Consider the following 17,938-nt stretch of genomic DNA (forward strand, 5'->3'; position numbering starts at 1 on the left):
GTTGAATCAATTCATTTCAAATAAAATACTCAAAAATATTGAAAATCCCATTTTAATCAATATACTCTATAAATTAAGATATGTACACATTATCAACACAAACCAAAATAAAAATACATTCCTGAAATCAAAAATAAAGCAAGACAATTTAAAATTGATGATCCAAATATTTGCTATAATCCATTTGACTATATACAGTAAGTTAGTTCAACTTAGTTCCGTTTTGCATTTAACATGAGGTCTTTACAAACTATTTATAAATGATATTATTATTATTATCATGTTGATCTTGGCCACAGACTATTGTACCCATTAATCAGAATCAGAATCAGAATTCTGATTCAGAATCCTAATTATATTATGTTTTAGCTGCTGAATACATGCATATTAAGAATATCTATATGGAAGTTATATGTACTCATGGCTCAGTATTAAATACAAACCACTGAAACTATTTTTTTCACAAACCAAACTGTTACAGTAGTTATTTCCTCTGTACACTCCATGGGTTTTTAAGTAAAACGAATCTAAATCATGAAAATCAGCAACAATGTTTCTGAAATTCTTTAGAACACGATATCTGACCTTAGACCAGTTTACAGGTGTAATAGGTCCTACTGATGCATACTGTATAAACAATACATACAGTATTGAATGTATATTTGATATTACTGTGACAGTAAGCCATTAGTTTTTCCATTGCTGTTGTTTCTGCAATTTATGATTAGATGGTATTTCGCACATTTACACATTTGATATGTACAAGTGATAGACCAATAAGGACCAAAGGCATTTTCTGTACATCTATGCCCAATCAAGCAAGACAGTCAATAAAATCTACAATTCAAACAATGCGAATGTTGGATGGGATCATTTTTTTAACAGACTGATATCTTGTTTTACATTTGAATTGCCACCATGTCATCAAGCTTGTGCTTTATTGACATGAAAAGTGTTAAAACCGAGATACTGAGTAAACCAGTATATTACTTTTAGGTGTCCACAAAAATGCACAGCATGTTTTGCTAGTTTGATGTTTCATTTGTCCACTGAGTTTGAAAATGACATATTGAAGTTTGAAAGTGCTGCATGAAGTAGCTTTAATTATGTTTTAATTATTGCAACACCACCAGGAGTCACATGGGGAAGAAGCAGGATCAAGTCTAACCACAGACACTGAACAGGGATTGCTTTCATAATTTTTATACCATGGCTGGGATGATGAGTAGGGGACAAGGACACTGATCCCATGTCAGCTTCTTTGGCAGAGTGCATGGAAGTCAGAGATCTGTCTGTGTAGTAGGCGAGGGGCTGGCTGAAGGACAAAGAGGCTGGGGAAAGTGTTTGTACTTCTCTGAGGCCGGACCCTGAGGGGGCGATGGAATGGGAGTGTCTGGAGAGGCTGCAGGAAGAGAGGTAGGGACAGGGAGACATTTTAATTTATTTGCAAATTAAAATGTTTTTGTGTGGAGAAAAAAGTAACATTGTATATATATATATATATATATATATATATATATAGTATAATGTGATTGTAATTGTAAAATGTATCCACTGTGGCCCACGGGACATGTTACATCTACAGCTGCTGCTTTATAGATACAGTTCCCATCAATCTTGTGTGGCCATTAGGGGGTGTAATATTGCCAAATGCATTTTTTATTTTTAAATGAAAGCACACAATATGGCCAATACTCATCAATTCTTGCAAATGTTACATTTTTATGGCTTTTTTTCACATTCGGGATGCCTATTTATTAGTTTCTACTAAGTTAATGGAAACACATCTGGCACACAGTTTTGTGACATTTCATAAGAAAAGATAAATTGTGCATTAACTTTGCTTTGATATTTCGTGTGTGTCAGAGGGTTTATGCTTGTCGGAGTGAATGTAGTTTGTGTAATAGTATGCATGTCTCACAGTTGTTGAGCATTGGCTCTTACCTATAAGTGGAGTGTGAGCGACAGGCATGGTGCTGATGACCAGTGTGTGTCCAGTCAAAGGGTCCTGGGACAGCTGAGTGTGTGCTGGGTGGTGCAGGTGTGTGGGCTCTGACGTAAGGCCTGAACACATAACACAGTGACTCGTTAATCAACTATCAACTTCAACAGATAGTGCTATTGTTGTACGCTATGCTGACAGCACAGCACTGTCGTTATACAGTTACAGCATGTTTTTCTGCATCTCATCTAGAAATATTATATTTAATCAGGTGATGTGTAAGGCCTCACACACTTAATAAAATACTCCAAAACAACAGATTTCTTCTTGCACATGGTGGCATTTCACCTCACAAGCCCTCATTAGACTAAAAAGAACAATGGTAGTTCACTTTGCGTGGTTTTTTTAACAGTGCAAGAATAAATCTCTGTTTTGGAGCTTTTAATTAATTGAGTGAGTTGAGTTTTACAAATTTATGCTGATTTTATTTCAGGCAGTGCTTTCAAAAGTGTATTTACATGTGTGCATGTTTTATATAGTAATTGAGTCAGGTCTCTATAAGTTAAAGCATTAAAAAGCTGTGAAAGCTACATAAGCAGCTCTGTAGTGTGCTCGTGTATCACTGTCATTGCATTTCACAATCTAATATGTCAAAAAGGTCAATAAGATACAGAGAGACATCATGTAATTTCCTTTTCTTAGTGGTTTGGTTATCTTGTTTTTTAGTTTCAGACTGTTAAGTATACAGTATATGTGTGTCTGCATCACTATGTTTTATAGTAGCACATTCACATTACTAAATATAATATCATCTCAACAATATTTGAATAGCAGGTGTTTTTGTTGTTAGTTCCACATTCCTACAGGATGCTGAAAAATAAAACACACACAGCTCTTTCTGTACACGTCCTTCTAAGTCAGCTTGTCATATTCTGGAGTTGTTTTTAGCATGTATGGTGAAAAATGGAAGACATTTTTGGAGATGACTTCTTTCCTTTATTTCCTTTATGTATGACTTTATTTCCACGCCTCATCTTGTGCTTGAGTTGTCTATCATGGCCCTGCTTAGAATATGTTTGATGCATTCTACCTTTAACTACAGACTTCCTTACTTATACACATTTAGATATGTTTGCAGATGTCACCTAGTGGCATCTCATATAGCAAGTTGTCTATTTTGGCTTTGCCTAATATATATGTGGATTATACGAAGTTAAACCATATTTCTGCAATATCCCTAACTTTTACCAATTGTATGTATCCAGGAAAACTTTGCTGAATATGTATACTTTTTGTTTTTTATATTGCTGCATACTTATACAGTTCCACACATTTATCACTGAGGCGCTCTACTGGTATAGGTCACCCTATTTTTCTTTCTGCAGGTTTACAAGCACAGACATGGGCCCAGTCTCACCTCCCAGCAGCATCTCGTGCAGCAGGTTGTCTATCTTGGCCAGGCCACAGAGCTTAATCAACTGGAGCTGTTCAATCATCTGCCAGGTGATGCTCTGCAGGGTGGGCAGCAGGAGTAACAGCTCTCCAAAACGACCCCTGGAGTCATACTGACGGTCATTAATGTAGTCTTCCAGACTCATCTGGACCTGCACACACACAAGGCCAAGTCTCCATCAGTGTAAGCAAACTGCCCTTGTCCTTGAAGTTGAACGATAGATTATTTGTAAAAATGCAAAATAAAAGTAGAATGAACAGTGATAATTAGGTTGTTTAAACACTTTTTATAGGAAAGTATAATAGAACATACTAGAAAAGAACTGCAGCTCTGCAATTAGCTACAAGAGTCAAATGCTCGACCTACCTGTAGACGCATGGACTTGATCTTCGATGGGTCCCGCAAAGACTTTGCATCTGCACATTGGGAGGCAAAGTGTGGAAGGGGGGAGGGGTGGAGAAAGGGGTTGAAGGACAGGAGGGTGAGGAAAAAAACAGAAAGATCAGGGATGAAATTGAGGATATGAGTGGAATTGATGGAATGATTATGGCCAAACTGGGGCATGAAGGCAAAATGAGGGGATTTAGTGAAGGGGAGAGAAAAGGGGGACAGGTAACACGAGATGGGGGCAGGGATTGTGGTCACACAAGGAGATGGAAGAGGGATTGGGATCTAACTGTAAGGGGAAATGTAACCAGATGGATGGGATTGGCTGGGGAAAGAGGGATCTGGACAGAAATGGCAATCGGTATCGGACAAGGTATATTTAAAGTGGTCATATTATGCTCATTTTCAGGTTCACAATATTATTTTGGGGTTGTACCAGAATAGGTTTACATGGCTTAATTTTCAAAAAACAGCATATTTTTGCTCATACTGCACATTGCTGCAGCACCTCCAAAGGATCCGTCATTTTCACGCTTTCCATTCATTGTCTATGTAGAAAGCCCTGCAGTGCATTCTGGTAGCGTAACATTGAGTTTCGAGAGACGGGCTGTCACATTGGCCATTTCTCATTTGCCTAAAGTTGAATCTAGGCTACTTTATGCAAATCAGGGACGTCCAGCATGACTCGCCGCCTCTGGAACGAATCATTGTCGATCTAAAATAAAGACAGATTCAGCAACTTCATGGTTTATTTCTCACCTAAAATGTTTTCAGAAACACATTTCGGTGAACTGTTTTCATAAAATACGAGAATGTTTTCAAACGAGCCGCCATGTTGGTCCGGTTTGAAACCCAGGAGCAGACAGCCCACAAGTGAAAGTGTTCGTCCCATTAGGTGCAGCCAGGAAGTGTTTCCTGTTGTGTTTCAGGGAAGGAAAGCACCTGTCAATCATCTATCGTGACATCTAGTGGCACGCCTATCAAGCGTCCAATGCTGGGAAACGGCGTGACTCCTCGCGTCCAAAAACACTCCTGTGGACACGTACTGTACCATGAGGCATCTCACTTCTATTCGGTCTTTGTTGAGCGTTGAACATGCGCAGTACCTAGGTGAGGCCTACTAGCCAATCAGAAGCAGAGTAGCGTGGGTCCTGACGAGCAAAGTATTGTGATCCAAAACAAAGCTACTTCAGCCGGTAACTATGGCTTCGGTTCAGCCGTTACGGTTCACCCTATAGACTTACAGTCTATGGTTCAGCCGTACATGTTCCAGCAACCTGAACCAGCTTCACAACCGAGACTGGAGCAAGACATTTCAGAGTGGTAAGTTATTAATTTGTAACTAATTTATCTTTCATAGGTAATGTTTTAACTGTGCACTGTCTCTACATCACAGTGACAACTTTATTGACTACCTGGAGGGGATCTAATGTTATTTTAATTTCATATTTAGGTGTACTTGTGGAAACATGCATTATGACATGTGTTACATAGTGACATAGATACGTTACGGAAGTAAAGGCTGGACTACAATCTAGCTGTTTTCAGGCAGTTCAGGAGCAGTGTTTTCTGTGGGAGAGGGTAGGTCCCTTTGGGGTGGGCTTTTTCACTTTGCAAACCTATTACATGCACAAAAAAGATATAACACAATAAAGGAAAAGGTAAAAGCATAATACGACCACTTTAAAATATCTGTCTTTTACAATTAATAATATTGTATTTTCCAACTATTTATTTATTTTTATCTGACCATCTTTTACCTTGTTTCTCTGGCTTTTATGCTCTATTTTTTCTTGTAATATGAATGCATTGCCAACTTGGAAACAAGACATTTATATCATTTATTTAGCTTTTAATATTTATCCTTAATTAATACATTTTTGAAATAATGATAAATGTGGTAAATTTGTGGGCCATTACATAATACCAACCCCAATCAGCACATCATACCACATGAACACATATTGGACGTCGTAAGTCTGTGCCAATGTTATTACCAATTTTATCTTGCCCAAGTAGTTTTCGTAACCTAAAGCAGTATTGCTGTAGTTCCCTAAAAATACCTTACCCAGCTTTTCACTTTCACTGATGGCTAAAAGTACTAAATGTTACTTTTTTTAATCACCTGGGTCAAAGAAGACAATAGCTTTGAGTGATGCATACTCATTGCTGTCTATTTGAATATCCTGAAAGGGCTGGACCAGTTCATCCAGCACTCGGTTGGCTACCCGACAGATCTCTGGCTCAGGACTGTTCCTGTGGATCACACAGCCATTACCTGCAGACATAGAGAGTATCGGTTAGTGGTTGTTTTGAGGGGTATTGACAGGGAGTGAAAGGTATGTGGGTGTGTGTGGGGTGGAGTGCTGGTGTGTGCTTGTGAGGAAGGGTGAAAGGAATAGTTTTGTACTTTTAGCCTTGAGAGAGAGATAAGTTGAATCTTGTAGAGTTTTGTCAGGCCTATTTATGGGTTCCAGTCAAGGTTATGGTGACCTGGTGTAGGGAATGTCCTAAGAAGTATAAAAAATGCAAAATGTGTGTGCGCTTGGGTGTTTGTAGTTGACAGATCTGCCTACAGTATGATGTTGGTACATGTCCCAGTAATGAGTAATGCCATTTACAGGAGACACTTTTTAAGTCACAAAGAAACATAAACCTTTAGTTAATCATTCTCAGCTAACACAACATTTGAGCAGTCTTCACACTCCAGTGCTGAACTACCTGACTGCACCACATATAAACAAGATGCCATTCTAGTGGTCAGTTTGTACCTAAAAGCAGGAAGTCCTTGAATGGCATTGACCTTTTGGCGACCCCAAGCAAGAGGTGTTCACCTGCATGAGCCCTGAGCAAGCTCACCTGAAGACAAACACACACACACAGTTAAACAAAGAACACAAACAATGCAACAATGCATACCCTTTTGCCCTTAAATACATCACCCAAGGGCCATACTGTACTTGTAGTTGTAGACTAGCCTATACTGAGCAGTCTCTGTATACTAATTATCGTACAGTAACATCTCTAACTCTCTACTTTATCGTTGCTTCAATTATTCTATCACCTCCTAGTGCATTTGGTTGATTAAAGAGGATCTTTCTTCTATCCAAACTGAAACTGTTTTGACAGAATAAGCCCTTTGTTAGAGCAGCAAGCACACTCACACCAACACAAGCTAAACGCATATACAAAGACAGCATTTCAAAAGTGTTTTAAACAAAAGGTATTGGTTTTAACTTATGCTACTTAAAAACAAACATGAGATAAAAATAATGCAAGTGAATGACGGTATGCAAGCAATAGCATAATCACAGATTACCCATCATGCATCACAGCCCTGTTACCTGGTCATCCAGTGGCAGTTCTCCAAAGGCAGGAATATATTTGGCCCATTCAACCAACACCAATAACTGTTGTCTCATAGAATCACAAACATCCCCAACAGTGGCTGACTTCTGCTCTGATATGTCTGCTATTCCAACTGGAACAGTGATCTGGAGGGAAACAGAAAATAATAGTTTCCCGGGTCACAATCCATCGATTTCACACAATGTGGTGATTGATGCAGCTAACATCAGCTCACATACAACCATATATCAGTAGGAAAATATGGAATTCTCATGGAAAATTGTCACCTGTTGGGACAGTGATTCTGCTTGGGCCAAAATAGTGATGGGTGGTAAGTCTTGGGAGTCAGGGATACTTCTCCGGGAGCTGATCCGATCTCTCTCGTTCTGTACAGCTAAAATATAACAGACAGCCAAAGTTACTGTGTGTGAAACAAGAAGATAAATCAAAAGGCACAGGGAAGAGACAGCACCTCCTGTAATTTACTTTTCGTAAAAATTAACAGGCGTATGTCCAGTAATTCTGCTAATATTCAAGTCCCTTTCCTGGTTTATTGTTTTCAAGAATTTGCTGAAGTTGGTAGTCATGAGTGCTGAGAGTTGGGGAAAAAATTAATTCTGAATGCAAGCGATGACAGCAGACACTGGGGCAGTTAATATTTAGGAAAATAGCCACACAGGCTGGCATCAGCAAGAGGAGTCAAACGTTAACCAGTTGCAATCCAGAACAACATGTTTGAATAACACATGATTAGGTGTCATAAAACTGTGCCAAGGTTATACCCCTCATAAATACACACACACACACTAAGTAATCACATATTTTATGGCTGGGACAATTACAGCCTTTCCTTCAGTGCCACTAGTTTTAAGACTATGACTTGTCTTAGTAGAAAAAATGAAAAATAAACTACATCTAAAATATATACATATACTATTAACAATACACTGTGAAAATCAGGTAGCGTTTGTAAAAAAAAAAGATAACAAGATATCCCAAAAAACTTTGACATTATATATTGTATCTCTACATGTAAACATTTAGTGGAGTTTCAAAATGGAGGGGGAAAAACACATTTATAGTCATGAGGTAACAATTCAGTGCTCTCTACTTTCTCTCTTGTCCAGGGAGCCAGAGGAAGGTTTCCCCACCTTCTTTTTTCATGCCAGCACGGAAGCATTTGTTGAGTCTGCAGAAACGACACTGGTTCCTCTTATCTTTATCCACAACGCACTGTCTGCTGAACCTGCATACCACGAAACATACAACTGACTGAGACAATGTACTGTAACATGACAGAATTTGTTGTGACATGCAATGACATGATGACTGGCCTGAAAAGTAAGTTATCAATAGTTTAGGAGTTCTATTTAGATAGCTACACATGATCGTTAAGGTGCAACATGTACAAGGGCATGTTTATGTGCACTTACGTGTTCATACTGTGTGTCTTATAATTTCCACATATGTGTGTGTATGTGTGCTCACTCAGTATGTTTTTGCTATCTGTACCTGCAGGTGTAGACATGGCTCTTGCGTATGGAGCGTCTGAAGAAGCCTTTACAGCCATCACAGCTGGAGGCGCCATAGTGTTTCCCTGTGGCTTTGTCTCCACAGATGGCACAGTTACTGCTGACCCCGTCTGGACCGGGCAGGCTCGGCTCTGTCGGCATGCTGTCTGAAACACACAAAACCACTCACTAATGTAAATACACGATCATATACACATACATGCATAGCAAGGTTATTTTCGTGAACGAAAACTAATGAAATAACGAAGACTAAATGTGAAAAAAACAGAGTCCCATTTGGGATAACTTTGAATATGACTGTGTCATATGCAGTGCTGACTGCCCACTGCACTATTTTATCTAATTGAAGCCACTATGTGTAGAATTTCTATGTGATTATAGCATCTTACTACTCTAGTAAATGTATTCAGTGAATATTCCATAGTATAACTGCAGAGGTAATTTGTGTGGTTTTTATATAATATATGTATCTGTAACACATAAATCAGGAAAAAGAATAAGTGGCAGTTCAATCACCAGGCATTTAAAACACTACAGTTGATGTCTCTTGTCATCAACATTATCATAATCATCATGATCATTATCATTATCAGCAGCAGCATCATCACCCTAATCAAAACCATAACCATCATCATTGTCTGCGTATTTATTGTTCTGTCAAAACCAAACTAATAGAACACAACATGATCATAGCATGCGCATGTAAAAACTCAAGATGCATCAACACGGACACATTCACCCCCCACCCACACACACAAACGTCTCTCTCAGTCCCACACCAGGCAGTGCCAAGAGAGATGAGGTAATGTTCGACTAACTTTCTGTCCACATGCTGAGGTGACATCAGTGTACCACTGAGATACGTGCATGCTCTTCAATAAAACATCTTTATGACACATATCTGCAATTCCTGCCTAAACAGTTTTATTAACATTGTGAATTCATGCTTTTACAACCACTACCCAGCCTTTTTCTTTCCCTCACAACCACAGATCTCCACATACATATCCATATACAAGCAATAGGCAAGTGGAATTAATCTGTGTTAACAGACAACTGGATACATGCACTATTGGCTAACACTGAAATGTCATGAGTTTCCCCATCACTTAATTTTGGCATATGGAGCTTGTTATGTAAAAACTAACCCTTACTGATTTCCTCTTCTGCAAATAGCACCTCATTTGCCTTCAGCTGGTCTCGCTTCACTTCATCAGTACATATCTATTCTTACAAACTAACACCTCTTCACCCAGTCCTGAGGCAGATGACCCATCCCAAACCCTCCTTAAAAGATACATCATTTTAATCAAGAGGCTACAGATTTATCAGATACACAATACAAGGCCCCTCTCATTTCTTTGTCCATATTAAGCCATTTTGCAGGGACCCTCTTTATTGTGGGAAATGTGTGAGTGACCTGCTTATCAGTCTATGTGTCTACATATTAGTGCTTATAAAGATGGAGTATGTGTATGCATCTGTTTTATCTGTCCACTGTCATACTGTATGTGAGCATGTCCAACTTAACATGCATGCGTCAATTAATGTTTGTATGTGTGTGTGTGTGTGTGTGTGTGTGTGTGTGTGTGTGTGTGTGTGTGTGTGTGTGTGCGGGTGGCTACTTGCACACACACTTACCTCCTCCTCCATAGAGCACCTCTGCATTCTCAAAGCCCAGTGTGCTGTATGAGGGATCCAGGCCTTCATAATAGTTGGCTACTTCCATATCCAACAGAGATTTACTCTGAGGAGCAGAAGGATACTTCATTCCTGTTTCAACTTGGTCTTCTTCTCCTCTCTTCTCTCTTCTCTTCTTTTCCCAGTTCACGCTAAAGTCTCTCTTTTCCTCTATCTGCTGGTCTCTGCTTCATCTAAGTCTTACAGACATGACAGGGGAGATCCCTGGCACAAAGGGTCTATAATCCCATGTGATTGGGCCAGGAACAAGGCGAGGGGAGGAGCTGAGACTTCTCATCTTATTGCACATTACTTATCTGTCCTCCTTTGCACTTATCACAGGGATGGATAGATAGTGGTGAAGGAGATATTTCCCTTCTCCCCCTGTTTTTAGGATTTCATCAGATTTTGGAGGACAACTTGCTCTTTATGTGCATGTTGGTGAGCTTCTGTGTGCGTATCTGCATGCACAACAGGGGGTTTGTTCTTACAGACACATACATTTATGACTGTGTGTGTGAGTGTGAGTGTGTGTGTGCGTGGTTGGGTGTGTGTATGTCCTTCCCAGGCTTCCTAATCTAATCAATAGTGAAGTAATAGCACCACCAGCTCAGCAGATATAATCTATAAAGACACAAAGTGAAGTGGAAAACACTGATAGCTTCCATTAAGTCTTCCATAAACACACTCCTCGGGTTTATGTTCAACCCTCTGTTGATTAAACTTTATTCTATGTATTTCTAAATTAACTGGCCATATATAATACTGTTAACAGTTCAAATGGCATTAACCTCACTGACCACACTCCGGTTGAAACCTCACTGTGTTTTTACTTGTATTTTTGGTTACTTAATGGAATATTTAAATTACCCATTTTGTCATTTTAAAATAATTTGTTGTGATTTAATAATAATTTTAGAACCTGGATTTATTGCAGTTTCACTGTCATTGACATTTTCACTGCCAATCCGCTGCTGTGTAAAAGTAGAGGAAACATTGCCTGAGGAGCAGCATGTAATATTAACACAATTTGATAGTTCTCACGCTTCTTTTAACTCTCTTACTATAAAAACATAACACAACAAATTTCCTGAGGAATTCATGTTGAAGAGAGGCAGGGGACATCACAAGTGGAAATCAAAAATACAAGTTAAACAGTTGACAGTGAGCTTCCTTCTTTTTCAGGGCAGGAATGCTGTAAACACACACTGATTTACTACCATAAACCAGTTAAAATGTCCCAACCCACCCATTTTACATCAGGAATTTCATTGCACTAAATCTTATTGTGTGGCTTGAAGGTAATCAGTCTCGGGCATTGTGTTAGAGAAGACTGTAAATGTAAATGCTCTACATCAGTAATAAGTGGGCCAGTCAGAAAAGCACATACAGTATATGAGCAGGCATCGGGGTAATATATTGCCAATGTAGGCACAGCATATCAGAATGCACATTATCACGGATTTCTTACTGGACATAAAGGGAAAGAGCAATTAGTATCTGGTCACAAGGTAATAACAGACATGTTATCTAATAGAGGAGGCTGAAACACAGGGTTTAGAGACGGGGTGTTAGTAGAGAGAGAGAGAAAGAGAAAGAAGTGATAGAGAGATTACATTTTAACCAGGTAGTGAGGTCAGGCCTCCTGACTCATCGGGTCTGCATGTAAGTGGGTAGTTTTCTGAGGCTATCATGTGATATGGTTGGGTTTAATAGAAATGGTAAATGTACTGTACTTTTATAGCGCCTTTCTAGTCTTCCGGCTACTAAAAGCACTTCACACTACATATCACATTCATTCTTGTGCCAACTGCTCATCAATACAAAGAAACTAATGAAGTCACACACACTCACACACTGAAGGCACAGCCCTCGAGAACAATTTGGGGTTCAGTATCTTGTCCAAGGGCACTTCGACATATGAGCTGGGGGAAGCCGGGATCGAACCGCCGACCTTCCGGTTAGCGGATAACCTCCAAGCCACAGCCACCCCCGCACATACAAAAAGAAAGCAAGGCTCATTGTGCTTTGATGCTTGTAGACAGGTACAGTATTAGATAAAATCCAGTATCATTCTACTCCATAGCTATTGGTGAACAGGTTAAAAGCTTTAAAAGGCTCTCTTTAGCCTCATCCTCCACTGTTAAGTGCAAGGACAACAAGCCGAGGAATTCAAGTCTGTATTAGTGTAATAATGAGTGACTTTGGTCTTTTTCTTACTATATTTTGAAAACTTGACAAATCATACCCTTCTCTTGATTTATTTGGATCAAGATACAATATTCTAAGACTGGTGCTGATCAGCTGTTTATAAAGACAGCTCATGTTCACCACACTAATATACTGAAAACTTATTCAGCCATGCTTTGGTGCAAACCAACATCCCAGTAAGTTCAACAACATCTAGGTAGGGATCTCCAGCCCCTTCTACTTCATCATAGCTACTGGCAAAAATATAATGTAGAAGCCTACTGAGTTTGAAATTTTATATGTGAATATAATTGTAAAGAAATTGATAAAAACATGAATTACACATTCATAGAAACACTTGAAATGATAAAAGCTAATATGACTTCTTCAGCAGAAAAACAAGCAGGACATAAGTGAGAAACTTTGCATCTGCCTAGCAACCAAAAGCAATTTGAAGTCATAAAATCCAGTGCTAAGAGGCTATATCGGTGTGAGCTGGCCATAATACTTTCGACTCTATTTAGATTAGAGGTTTTAATAGTCGCAGATGATGATCAGCCAGCCAACTGACTCTGGTAAACCACTACTTCCTGATGCCCGGGCAAAAAGGCAAAACATCTTTCCTATAAGCCCCATGGTCCCGAGGGCATTTAATGAGTGTCACACCTTTGTTCTTCTTGCTAATATCTTGCACAATTTAAGTCCAATACAACAACACAAACTACAGCCTCAAAAAATAATTTGACAAATATCTGACATAGTCTCAACAAAACTTAACTGTTGCAACTTTCACAAAGGTAGGTTTACTTAAGGCCTGTTGTTTTGGATTGCATTATATTGTACAATGGTTTCTGTCAGTGTGTCCTCCCGGTGAATAGCGAATGTTTTAGCTGAAGCTTTTGTCAAACAATTAGACACCTGGGGGTGGTGATGTCATTTTCCAATTATAGTGAATTACATAAATAAATCATAGAAATAGAGATATTATTATATTAGACACTAAGTTATTTTTATGTACTTTCAGTGGTAGTATCATATTGGTAGTGCATCAGAGGAGAAAAACACAATGCACTGTATTACTATTGTACAGATGAAATGTGTTATCACATGATCTTAACAGCACAGCATGCAAAGTGAGTCTATCTTATCTGTTTTCACAAAATGCTGTCTGCGGACAAAGAGGCGAGAAAACTGTCAATAAATACACTGGACAAAATACAAACAGAAATTCTATAAGACTTGAACAACCACATACAGTATATAACCTACAATTCAAAAGTACACCGGCTCTGGTTACGGAACATGTAGCAGCAACTGAAGTGTGTGTGAACGGGGATTACCACCATATTACCACCAAAATACAAAACCACGTGATTTAGCAGAATATATGACCAAACTTCCTTGAGAAACTGCTAAAGATAAGCTTCACTTCCTCCACAAAAGCAACCACATACTGTATACCTTACATCTTACAGCCAATGTGGAAGTTTTTTTATTTCAATGACAATATACACAGGAGGAGTTTGTCTTACCTGTGTTTCTGTTTCCGTCTGGGATGTGCATTTATCCAGGTGTACGTTGTACTCCGGTAGTGAGCAACCCCCTGCAACATTAGTCTTCCACAACATTAAAAGGGAAGGTTGGAGAGCCGAGCAGCCTATATTTCATGGAGCGACACATTGGATGGCGCCACCATAGCCCTGTCATTAGATCGATTTACTAAACAAACTCAAAGTAGGGTGGGGATGTTAAACAGTAACCCAGCGCCATAAAAACCAAAAGGAAAAGGATCACCAGGTGTGTGTGTTTGTGTGCCTATGTGTATGTCAGCCAGGGCCTCTAACACCACCTCTGAGGGCAGAAGGCAAGAGATCCAAGAGGTTTGAGGTAATGTTTCACAAAATAATGGTCAAAAAGTAACAATTTTAGACATTTATTTGTCATCTCAGCTGTGGAGCTGAACACTTCAGCTATGTACAGTACACAGGAGTTAAGTGTTAACAAATACAGTGAAATTTATTTATTTTTATTTATTTTTCATTTCCAATCACATCTTTCACATTAAGTCACATTTTGGATGAAAAAAGAGGGAACCTAAAGACCAATGGCATAATCTTTTATTACAAATTTAGAGCTTGATGCCTGTGTAGTATATACAAAGACCAGCAGATGGCAAGAATACATTCATTTTGAGTGAAAAGCAAAGGTCGGTTTCCTGTCATGTCAAATTCTTTCAATATTTTGATCAGTAGAAACAGTTTAAGTGGTGCCCCATTAAGACATATACCACATAACCTTAACATCCAAGGTTCAATTCCAGCTGCAGACCTTTGTTACATATCATACCTCTCTCTCTCTCTATGTTTCGCTTCAACAGTGGTAAAGCAAAGCATGGTACATCTGACAGAACTTAAATGGGAGCTGTTGTCTCACCCAACACCCACCATACATTTTTTTTAGTTAGTGGAGAGGGTGTGCTTTAAAGTTCCCTTAGTCTGATTTAATGATTGTTCTTATGTACTTTTGAATAGATGTTATAGCCTATTGTCTGCTTTTATGGAGATGCACATAAGCAATTTTCTTATTAAAAACTTTGACAAGGCAATGAAGAACAGTAAAGTAAAACTAAGTTACAAAATAAAGTCTATTGACCACCCTCACACACATCTTACCAACGGTTTTTCAAATAGCCTTTCCTAAAAAGCACATGCTGCAGGTTCTCCTCCCCAAGAAGGTTAACATATCCAAACAGCTAAAAGTGGTCAGACTTAGAAACACCTCATTGATATTCTGCAGTTCAATGTGTTCTAAGTAATACAGTCGGAACAAATGGTAGGGAATGAAGCAGACCACCATGATGAGGGCAAAGCACATACTCTTCAGCTGAGCCCCGAAGTCCTGCTGAGAGGTACATCCCTGGCGATGCTTCCTGTATAAAACCCTTAGGACATTGGCTTGGAGGGCTGTCAGCACGGTGGCCACCATTATGATGACTGTGCTTATGATGTAGTTGAAAACCTTGGCAGTAGACTGTATGTTTTTGCCAAACTGGAAGCAATATGTTGCATTGGTGTTTACCTCTTTGCCGTAGGAAAAGTGAATTATGCAAGGGACTGTGACAAGCACCACTATCCACACCACAGCGCTTACAAGGAGTGCATGAATCCTCTGGAAGGAGGCCACCTGCTTAGCTTTGTGGTAGAACGTCATCAGGCGCGTGATGAGGATGATCACATAGAAGATAAAAGACATGTACATGTGGATGTGGATCATGCCGCTGACTACTTTACACCACCCTATGCCTAGGCTCCAGTTTTGAGTTGCGTAATAGTAAATCCTGAAGGGCACGGTGAGAAGGAAGATGAAGTGGGAGAAGATGAGGTTGAGTACAGCGATGGAGGTGATGGACGTTCTGCTGGACTTCATGATGTGCACCATCAGGCTCATGCTGATGGTACCACTGAGCAGAACCACAGAGTGGATGGCCAGCAGGACTAGGTGGTACTCCTCATCGTTGTTATCATACGGTGGCTTTGAGTTTGTGGTCATCATGGAGCTCATGGCTGTGGAGAGCTGGCTTTGGTTTATCGTGGAAGCCATCTTAAATAGAAAAAGAAAAGAAGAAAGAGAGAGTGGGGGCACATCAGATACGAGACAGAGAGAAAAGGGGACAAATGGACAGAAAAAGTTGAAGAATTAGAGATAGTGAGGGAGGAATAGATCAGGAAAGGGTTTATTATTTCTTCCATTTTTTTTCCCTGTTAAAGGCTTTTTGGGGGGAGTTTTTCCATATCCAAATTCGAGGGTTTAAAGATAGAGACTGTCCCATGCTGTACAGATTGTAAAACCCCAAATTTCTGATATAAGTAAAATTGACATGCCTATTAAAAACAGGAGTAATATAAATAAATAAAGACAAAGAGAAAATACATGTCAGTAAAAACAAGCTGACTGAACTTATTTTTGACTAGTATTTAGTATTGACTTTAAGACACAACACCACATTATATTTAGATACTTTACTGATACTATATGTTGCTCATATTTGTCACATAATCCAGATCAAGACATTAACCAGAGTATAACATATCTCCTAGCGGTTACAACTTTACATATTATCAGTTTAACAGGAAACAGGACTAAAACAAACTAAACAAAATAAAATAAAACATTCACCAGTAGACTTACGTACCTTTTGGTTCTGAACTGGCTGCCGAGTGCTGTGTGTGTGAAAAAAGGCATTAAATGATGTGTAGGTGTCCTCTACTTTACATCACATTATCTCCATCAAGCAGTAGTTACGTTTTCACAATGTGACAGCGAGCACCTCTATGTCTGAGAAAAGAATGTGTGTGAGTATCCGCTTCTGCTTGGATACATGTGCGCATATGCGTGTGTGTGTGTGTGTGTGCGAATGTGTGCCAGTTTTTGGTGGAAGTTAAGGTTATGAAAATGAACTGTGTCTGTTGGCAGAAATCACCTTCCAGTTTTGTATATTGTGTGTGCGCTGTGTGTGTGTATGTGTATGTGTTTGTTTGTGCATATGTGCCCTGTCAAAAACAGGAGGTAATTGCACACACATGCCAGCACAACCACAGAGCTAGTTGCTTCCTCCTTCTGGTCATCCCATACGCCTGCTTTGTACCTGCAATATTCACTTAAATACGACCATGGGAATGTGATGCGGTGCTGTACATAGAGTGAATGCCTTATTGAACCGTTGATTAGGGAAATAGAGACAGGACAGTGAAGTGAAAGAAAAGTTTGGTGTATAGTATAGTATGTTTTTAGATTTTGGTTTGCCATTACAGATGAACTTTTACATCTATCCCATGATATAACCATATTACCAGCAAAATCTGCCTGTGGTTTAGAAACAAATACTGCAACATGCAGTATACTGTTTAAGCAGAAGCATGTCTTCTCTAAGTTTAACACAGATTTAATAGAGGCAGATGCACTGCCTGCATTTTAGCTTGAAATCCAAACAAGTTTAGCTTTTTTTTTTTTTACCTTAATAACCATGTTTATATAACTATTTTATATCTCTTGTCATGTGAGTTGCTTGGGTCTTTTTCAACTAACCTCAATTACTATGTACTCCATGCAAGCATAAATCTGCAAAAAACATCTCACGTCTTGGATGCCGTTCAAATCTTACTAACTTACACACTATTCTTAAAGTATTGAAGTAGACATTAAAAGTAGACAGCTAGGTTACACTATTTAGTATTGGCTAATTTAAAAAGAGAAGTGAGAGAGGATGTGGTAATGCTAGCTGTGATCTTGACAACTGTGTTAATCGAATTTAGCAAGCGCTAAGTTTTAGGAGGCACATTCTCCAGCTAGCGCACAAGTGAAGGGATGACTTTGCAGTCCACAATGCAGCAGAAAATGTATTGACAT

The 17,938-nt window shown here is 39.1% G+C and overlaps 3 protein-coding genes across 5 annotated transcripts in view; 1 reads left to right on the forward strand and 2 right to left on the reverse strand.

Moving 5' to 3' along the window:
- LOC122866771 (golgin subfamily A member 6-like protein 22) overlaps window positions 1-3,346 on the forward strand; it is a 147,932-nt gene extending 144,586 nt beyond the window's left edge. The window contains exon 29 of the mRNA XM_044176862.1: window positions 3,328-3,346. The gene's annotated coding sequence lies outside the window, so the exon portion shown is untranslated. The remainder of the gene's footprint in view (window positions 1-3,327) is intronic.
- hnf4g (hepatocyte nuclear factor 4, gamma) lies at window positions 37-14,266 on the reverse strand. Of its 3 annotated transcripts, none has more exons than XM_044176871.1 (11): window positions 14,065-14,256; window positions 8,643-8,808; window positions 8,282-8,376; window positions 7,418-7,524; window positions 7,127-7,276; window positions 6,554-6,641; window positions 5,908-6,060; window positions 3,762-3,811; window positions 3,360-3,546; window positions 1,945-2,064; window positions 37-1,402 (listed from the first exon to the last, which is right to left on the reverse strand). In XM_044176871.1, the coding sequence occupies exons 1-11, from the start codon at window positions 14,093-14,095 to the stop codon at window positions 1,281-1,283; spliced, it is 1,269 nt and encodes a 422-aa protein (XP_044032806.1). In that variant the 5' UTR covers window positions 14,096-14,256; the 3' UTR covers window positions 37-1,280. The 3 variants fall into 3 exon arrangements, with proteins under 3 accessions (XP_044032806.1, XP_044032805.1, XP_044032807.1); XM_044176870.1 differs by lacking the exon at window positions 14,065-14,256 and adding an exon at window positions 10,304-11,039; XM_044176872.1 differs by lacking the exon at window positions 1,945-2,064 and having other exon boundaries at window positions 14,065-14,266.
- Window positions 14,267-14,449: 183 nt separating this feature from the next.
- LOC122866773 (probable G-protein coupled receptor 141) lies at window positions 14,450-17,064 on the reverse strand. The gene is made up of 2 exons (XM_044176873.1): window positions 16,725-17,064; window positions 14,450-16,132 (listed from the first exon to the last, which is right to left on the reverse strand). Exon 2 carries the CDS (start codon window positions 16,130-16,132, stop codon window positions 15,215-15,217), a length of 918 nt encoding a protein of 305 aa, XP_044032808.1. The 5' UTR covers window positions 16,725-17,064; the 3' UTR covers window positions 14,450-15,214.
- Between the last annotated feature and the right edge of the window lie 874 nt (window positions 17,065-17,938).

Source organism: Siniperca chuatsi, linkage group LG19 (genome assembly GCF_020085105.1).
Source record: "Siniperca chuatsi isolate FFG_IHB_CAS linkage group LG19, ASM2008510v1, whole genome shotgun sequence".
Classification (NCBI taxonomy): Eukaryota; Metazoa; Chordata; class Actinopteri; order Centrarchiformes; family Sinipercidae; genus Siniperca; species Siniperca chuatsi.

Excerpts from the sequence above, each read along its gene's own strand:
- hnf4g (XM_044176870.1), bottom strand. The coding sequence starts at position 10,433 with ATGAAGTATCCTTCTGCTCCTCAGAGTAAATCTCTGTTGGATATGGAA. Across the intron at positions 6,061-6,553 it reads CAAGGACTTCCTGCTTTTAG|GTAATGGCTGTGTGATCCAC; the intron begins GTACAAACTGAC and ends CTATGTCTGCAG. Across the intron at positions 3,812-5,907 it reads TATTGTCTTCTTTGACCCAG|ATGCAAAGTCTTTGCGGGAC; the intron begins GTGATTAAAAAA and ends CCCAATGTGCAG.
- LOC122866773 (XM_044176873.1), bottom strand. The coding sequence starts at position 16,132 with ATGGCTTCCACGATAAACCAAAGCCAGCTCTCCACAGCCATGAGCTCC.